The sequence below is a fragment of the Orycteropus afer genome, unplaced genomic scaffold (assembly GCF_000298275.1).
Source record: "Orycteropus afer afer isolate SDZICR_OR568_19922 unplaced genomic scaffold, OryAfe1.0 scaffold00919, whole genome shotgun sequence".
Classification (NCBI taxonomy): Eukaryota; Metazoa; Chordata; class Mammalia; order Tubulidentata; family Orycteropodidae; genus Orycteropus; species Orycteropus afer.
In genome coordinates, this window is record NW_006922506.1 from 567,881 (window position 1) to 576,216 (window position 8,336).

Sequence of the window (8,336 nt, forward strand, 5' to 3'; positions counted from 1 at the left end):
TATACAAGGTTTGTTGAAGCAGTTAATCTATATGCATACAGGGATTAATCAAAGCATAAAATATACAAGGTTTGTTGAAGCAGTTAATCTATATGCATACAGGGAGATTTTACAACTCAGAAAGGAAAACAAAAGGGCCCATTTAAATTCTTTTAGAATGAGGTTTTAACTATTGGCTAATCTTAACATAAGGAGCTCTGGTAGCATAGTGCCTAAGGCTTTTGACTCCTACCAGAAGGCTGGCAATTCAAACCCACCTACCACTCCTCAGAAGGAAGGTTGAGCAATCTACTTCTCTAGTGATACTGCCTCGGAAACCCAAGGAGGGGTCTCTATGAGTTAGGTCTGACTCCATGGCAGTGTTTGGTTTATTTTGAATCTTAACAAAGGAGTCCCTGGGTGGTTCAGTGGTTAAATGCTCAGCTGCTAACCAAAAGAGAAAGAGACGTGCTGGCTCCTCATTAAGCAGGTTACTGGTTCACTCTTATAACATCTTTCTTTTTTTAAGACTCTAATACATACAACACCAACCACAAACCCATTGCTAAGACAACTCTGACTCATAGCTACCCTATAGGCCAGAATAGAGCTGCCTAGATAGGTTTCCAAGGCTTTAATTTTTATGGTAGCAAGACTGCCACATCTTTCTCCTGTGATGCAGCTGGTGGGTTCTAATACTTGACCTTTTGGTTAGCAGCTAAACACTTAGCTGGTGACTCAAACTCACCACTTGCTCCATGGGAGAAAGATGAAGCAGTCAGTCAGCTTTCATAAAGTTTACAGCCTTGGAAATGTAATGGGGCATTTTTTTTACCTTGTCTATAGAGTCAATATAAGTCAGAATTGACTTGGTAGCAGTAGGCTTGGTTTGAGTTGGGACTAGCTGAAAGGCCGTCAGTTTGAATCCACCCACACACACATCAGAACAAAACTTGGTGATCTGCTTCTAAAAGGTCACAGCCCTGAAAATCCTATGAAGTATATTCCTGTCTGATACATAAGGAATCAATGGTAGCTAATGACAACCTTCAGGTGATTGACTGAATCATGCCTCACTTTCTGCAATCAGCTGACATCAGGTTACTAGGTGGTCTCTATGACTAGGCTGACCCTCATTCCCTTGCACAATAAACTCATTAATCCATTGTCATTCAGTCAGTTCTGACTTTTAGTAACCCTACAGGTAGAGTAGCACTGTCCAATGGCATTTTCATGGCTGTAAATCTTTAGGGAGTCAGACTGTCACATTTTCTTCTGTGGAGTGGCTGGTGGGTTTGACCCGCTGACCTTTTGGTTATTAGCTAAGCTCTTAGGCATTGTGCCACAAGGGCTCTTTTACATAATAAAGGTATTTCAATTATTCAAGAGACTCCAAAGATTTAGGGTTATTTTCTCAGGAAGCATGGACAAAAGATTAGATTGCTTTGGTAAAGATAGATTCTTTGCACAAAGTAAATTGAAATGGATGCATGGTTAACAGAAGTCTTGTCATAAAGGGGGTTTGCGGATTTATAATCACCACGTCTCCACTCTGTGTCCTTGCTTATCTATTTCTGGGTGCATTCTACATAAGTCAGTGACCTCTATGAAATTTCTGATATACTCAGAGGAATCTGACAATCTGGGCCTCAGTTGCTCTTTCTATCAACAATGCTCAAGAACAGAACAAATGGAAGATGAGGATCTGGATTTTTTTTTTTTTTTTTTTCCTAAAACTAACTTCAAAACTCTAGGAAAATCTCTCTGCATCCCTGTGTCTATACTCCTTCTGAAGCCCATTATTTTGGACTAGTATTCTCTGTATACCAGCCATATTCATCATTATAGCAGTCCTTATTGCATTGTTTTCATCTCTTATTTACAGTTTTCAAAAGTCTCTCACGGTTTGATTGTAAATTTCTTGAAGGCAGTAAGTTTGCATGATTATCTATTTATTCACTATCATATAATATAGTTCTACAATTCCCAGTAGATGTTGAATATTTTTAATGATTTGGATGAATTTTTAGTGTTCCTTTAAATACCTGGAAACAAAGCCAAAATAATTTTGATGTCTTCTTTCACTAAAGGTCAATACATAAATATGAATTCAATAGAATATCCTAAGCCTTCAGGTAATATGTCCTTAAAAATTATCTAATGGCCTCACCACCTGTATCACAATTATGCTTAATTACATTTGTGGGGCACCAGTCCCAAAGGCCTTAACAATATCTAGAGATTAAGTCACCAGCATTCTTAGATATCATATCCATAAATCCTTTTGTGTTCACATTTGCCTTTTTACAATATTAGCCATTGACTTGAGCAGCAAAATGTTCTTGGCAGCCAAAGAAATGCCAAGTAAAATGGTATTTATTAAAACCATGTATACCTGGTGTGGAAAACTCAACATAATGCAATAAACTTTATCCTGTATTTTCTTTCCATAAGGTCATCTCCAGATTTTTCTGCAAGAAATTAACTCCCAATTGGACTCAATTAACCAGGAAGACAGTATATAATGAGTGGTTCAAACCAGGAAATTCATAGTGACTTACCAAGCAACTTTCCAACTGAGCTGACCGTCTCAGCATGAGGAGTGGAAACCACAGTAGAAAGCAGACGTGCGGGCTCCTCACTAAGCAGGTAACTGGTTCACTTTTCAACATCTTTCTTCTTTAAGACTCTAATACATACAACACCAGCCAAAACCAAAGCCATTGCTAAGTCAACTCTGACTCATAGCTACCCTATAGGACAGAATAGAACTGACTATATAGATTTCCAAGGCTTTAATTTTTATGGTAGCAGACTGCCACATCTTTCTCCTGTGGTGCCACTGGTGGGTTTTAGAACTTGACCTTTGGATTAGCAGCTAACCACTGTGCCACTAGGGTCTTTAATCTAAATAGCACATTATTCAAAAACAGAGAATCACAGAAATCTAGTGACAATGAAATACCATCTTGACCACAATTGTTTTTACTTAGAATCATTTAAAATTTTCTCTCACTTTGTTGAAGAAGAAACCTACCATCAATATGTTAAAGGTGAGCATGGTATGACACTCAATTATCATATACTGAGAGATTTAAAAGTGTAGCAGCTATAGGAAGACAAATGCACAGATATGCATTTTTTGGCCGATTCTAATCTTATTATATTAATTGATGTACTTATGTACTTTTGCAAGTATATACACATATTTGCCATCTTTTCAATAAATATTTATCTATATTTTTAAAAATTTTTGTTGGCATATATTATTGAAGTAGATTGCTTACAAACAATATGGCACATAAAACTTTTCAAACATCAATATACAAATTTAGCTGATCATTTTTGGCAATGTTTTTCAAAGCACTCCCTGAGTATAGATTCTGTAAATTTACAAATATAAATATTACTAACTTTACTGCAATACCTGATTCATTGTGTAGTCCTCAAAGCCCCCAATTCATTCAGGCTTCTGGCATATCAAGAATTACTCTTCACATTAATACTCAGGAAAAAATGACTAAAGCTTTCTTTCTATTCTCAGAGGAATTTGAGCACTCTCCATTGTATTTCTCAAAATTATTTACTGTAGGAAAGGGGCTCTCAAATTTTTGAGGACTTTTGTTTAAAATACTGCTCCAGATAAATTTTTAACCTCCTTTCTTAATCAAGCCTCTTGTAACCTGTCTCCTCTCCTTCATAACTTTTCTCTCATTGTGGACCAAATCTTTTTCCTTATTTTCTAAACTACCACTATCAAAAGTGGGCTTTATTTACTGTTGTTGTTGTTAGGTACCATCGAGTCATTTCCGACTCATAGCGACCCCATGCAGAGCAGAACAAAACACAGCCCGTTCCTGTACCAGCTCCTTGATCCTTGCTGTACTTGAGCCCATTGTCGCAGCCACCGTGTCAATCCATCTCGTCAAAGGCCTTCCCCTCTTTCTTTTTTATTTACTATAATGTTAATAAGAGATAAAGAATATAGAAAAGCATACTGTAGCAGGAGTCCTTGGTTGGTGTAAATGGTTAATATGCTTGGCTGCTAAGCAAAAGGTTGAAGGTTCAAGTCTATCCAGGGGCACCAGAAGGCCTGGTGATCTACTTTCTAAAGCTCAGCCATTGAAAACCCCATTCTAACACACATGGAGCCACATGAGTCAGAACCAACTCCAGGGCAAGTGTTTGGTGATACATAAAGATCTATATATGTGTATAATATTATTACAAAATAAAAACACTTTCTGATGAATAGGTGACATCTTAAAATTCCTTAGCAATCCCTCTTCCAGGGCTTTACTCTCTAGCTGTCTGTCTCATTAGTTCTCACTGCAAACAGGTTTTAGACGGCCTCATACATTCTCTTGATCCCATTTTCTCCTCCAATCTGCCTTTATCTCTAAGTATATGACACCCCAAAACTAAAAAAACTCACTACCATCAAGTCAATTCTGACTCATAGCGACCCCCATTGGGTTTCCAAGCTGTAAATCTTTATGGAAGCAGACTGCTACATCCTCTCAATGGCAGTCTATGAAGGAACAACACATAAAAGCTGATTACTATCACTTAGAGAAAAATAATTGGTTTTGATCTACCCTAGGGAACACAGTCTACATGACATACATGGGATTGCCATGAGTTAGAATCAAGTCGGCAACACATGCCTGGTTTTTTAACTGTCTTTCCTAAGCACTATAATAAGAAACTGTTGTTGTCTAGTCAATTCTGACTCATAGTAAGCAGCACTACGGCACAGAGTAGAACTTTCCTACAGCATTTCTAAGGTTGAAATCTTTATGTAAGCAGACTGCTACATCTTTTTCTCTGAGGAGCAGCTGGTGGATTAGAAATGCCTACATTTCAGTCAGGAGCTCTGGTAGCATAGTGCCTAAGGGACTTGACTGCTAACCAGAAGGCTGGTGGGTAGGTTGGGCAAGGTACTTCCCTAATGATATTGCCCTGGAAACCCGTGGAGGGCTCACTAGTTGGGTCCGACTTGATGGCACATAACAACATTTCGGTCAGCATTCAACTGCTTAAATATTGCGTCACAAGGGCTCCATAATACTATGACAAGGGGAAAGAGTAGACTCACCTTTTATTAACAGAGTTATAAATGATTTCCTTAAGTAAAACAAACAAAACAAAACAAAACACCCCACCTTTTTCTTCTGCTGCTCTTCCATTCCCCAGAATGTAAATGCAATTAAAATAATTACATTCTTTCACTTTTTCCCCCAAAATGGTTTTCCCACCATCACATCTTTTAACTAAAGAGTGTGCAATTCTGATCCACGTGATTATAAAAAGTATATATTGGTGTCTTATCACTAGTAGCTTTCTGTATTGATAACACACGTTTCTGTCTCATCCTTTTGGAGTTTAATTTATTTAATCTTTCTACAATTAAGTAGGAGCTCTGGTGGCGTAGTGTCTAAGGCATATGACTACTAACCAGAAAGCTGGTGGATCAAACCCACCAGCCACTCCTCCAAAGAAGATTGCACAATCTACTTCCGTAGAGATACCACCTCGGAAACCCAAGAAGGGGTCGCTATGAGTCAGATCTGATTCTACAGCAGTGACAGCAGAACAATTAGGTGGTTTCTCCTTTATTTTGATGTCTTTAATAGAATTGAACATGTTTATACTTTAATGAGTCAATTTTGAGATAAAAACAAAACACTTTACCCTGAGATAATCTTTAAACCTTAAGCCAAAAGTATCCCCTGAAGTCTTTTAAAACCAAATAATAAGTGAAGAATGTCTTAACTAGTAAAGAAGTCTGTCTTGAGCATTATGCTCTTCCAAGATCTATGTATGTGGGATCAACTGACAACAGCAACTCAAGACTAGATAGGAAACTTAGGGTGCAGAGAGTTTATGTTAATGGGGGAGGAACAATTCAGAAAAGAAGAGTGAGAATGGTCACACAAGTTGAAGAAGGTAATCTATGTTGCTGAATTGTACATGTAGAAACTGATGAATTGGTGTATGCTTTGCTGTGTATATTTTAAACAACAACAGCAAAATAAATAAATGTTTTAGAAAACATTGTACAGTTTTGAAAAACTGTACAAAACTTAAAAAAAAAGTGGAAGAGCAATAAAAGGAGGAGTTATTGTCGTGGCCTGCAAATCTAGAGTAATATTTAATGTTGATGTTAGAAGAAAGTAGGAGAAAATTTTCCATACCAATTAGTACTCATTTATGAGCATTTGCATCTGTGGCCAACAATGGATTCGCACCATTATCTGCTTTTGCTATTCTTACTCCCAAATCCCCAAAGTATGTATAGAACTTAGTTTTACTAAGTAATTCACTCCATGCCAAGTTCATCCTCCTCAGAATGAGTTGGGCTGACGTGTTCCTTGGAAATTCTTTTATTTTTGCTTTATCTTCAAACTCATTATTCTTCATAGACAAATTTCTTCAGACAAAAGCATTACTATGGTGATTAAAACATACTCTGAAACACTTTGACATGCAACTGATAGAAATGCATTTATTCATCACATTCTTCTGTATTCTATGCATGTTGACTGCTATAAACAGTAAATACACAATCATGGTAAGGTCAACTGGAGTCCCTGGGTGGTGCAGAAGTTTAAAGCAGTCAGCTGCTAACCAGAAGGTTGACGTTTCTAGTCCACCCAGAGGTACCTCAAAAGAACAACAACAACAACAAAAACAAAAACAAAAACAAAAAAAAGGCTGGTGATCTACTTCTAAGAAGTCAGCTGCTGAAAACTTTGTGAGCACAGTTCTCTTCTGACACATCTGGGGTTACCGTGAGTCAGAGTTCATTTGATGGCTCTGAGGAGTCTGGGGAAGTTAACTAGCACAGTGAAATTAGTACCATAGAACATTCATGGGCTTCTAATGTATTTTAGAAATACTCCTCATTTGTGCTTCAAGGGCACAAGCATCTAGCAAGGTGTGTAGCTTACACTTTAGAGCTGGTGTCTCAGACTTGTTCCCTAACTGGACCTGTGTCCAGCCATGAATGTATTCCATTTTCTTGATGCCAAATGAATGTTACCAAATTCCTGCCTGTCTTGTCTCATCTTCAAATAAACCTTTTCTACTGAAAAATCTTAAAGGATAGAGAGTGGGGTATCAATGAATTTACAGAAGATATGGCACAGTGCCTAAGTCATTTGACTGCTAACCAGAAGTCTGGCAGTTAAAATCCACCAGCCACTCCTCAGAAGGAAGATTGGGCAATCTACTTCCATAGTGACACTACCTCAGAAACCCAAGGAAGGAGTCACTATGAGTTGGATTCGACTCGAGTGCAGTGAGTTTGTTTTGTTTTTGTATGGTATAAGCTGTTCTATGCCTAATTGCTAATATGTGCTCCATAAATCTCTCCATGAGTAGCAGAGTGTGGTCAGGGTGGCTTTCATTATAACCTGATCATAAAGCTCTGGAGGAAATAGAAAAACCTCAAGTTTCTACGAACTATGATTATTTACCAAAAATAACTTGAGAGTTGAGAATGACCAAGTAGGCTTGCGTCAATTCAGGACACTCATGGGCTCTATTTCTCCTGCTACACATTGTTTATTTTCTTCTTATTTTATTTCTACCTCTTATAAAAATGAAGATATGAACTAAAATGTTTAACATTAAATACCGACAATGCTTTCTACATTGCTACTTAACATTAGCTAGAAGATATATAAACTCCACTCTCCCATCAAAAATAAGAGAAGAAACAAAAGTCTCAGTATTTAAGGAGAACAAAATATACCTCATTTTAAAATAAAAACTATCATATGAAAATTGTTATAAATCCTTATAGAGTCAGCAATAAGAAAATATTCAAAATAAATATTTACCAATTTTTCTCCTGTCAACACGAACCAATAAGAAATTAATTAAAATATAATTAATCAGTAAAGATAAACTTCACATGTAAGAATATATGAAATTTTTTAAATAAAAATACTGTTCATCTTTATCAAAGAGGAAATATGAATAAATTGAGACATCCCATATTTTCCAGATAGAAAATGATTATTTTAAGTGAAAACTTTAATACAAACATTACAAGTAATATTTTATATTTTGTTTGCATTGTAGCAAATTGATTTCAAAACTTGTTTGGAAAATAAAACAGGTTACAAACATTAATACATTTTTGTAAAGAAGACTAAAAAGGGAGGATCTGTTTTACAAGTTACAGAGATGCTATCAAGTGATAACAATTTTTAAATACTGATTTTCAGGTAATTGAAATAAAATGGACATCTCCAAAAGAGATCTAAGTTCATCTTACATTAAATATTGAATATGAAAAGAGAACTATTATGGATTAGTGAACAATGAAGGCCTATTTAAAAACGGCA

General features: G+C 36.5%; 1 protein-coding gene across 1 annotated transcript in view; it reads left to right on the plus strand.

The window, feature by feature from the left end:
• LOC103212322 (olfactory receptor 2W1) overlaps positions 1-8,336 on the plus strand; it is a 34,113-nt gene that overhangs the window by 24,122 nt on the left and 1,655 nt on the right. Inside the window, exon 2 of the mRNA XM_007958313.2 lies at positions 6,876-6,990. Coding sequence (XP_007956504.2) covers positions 6,876-6,990 — 115 coding nt within the window. The remainder of the gene's footprint in view (positions 1-6,875; positions 6,991-8,336) is intronic.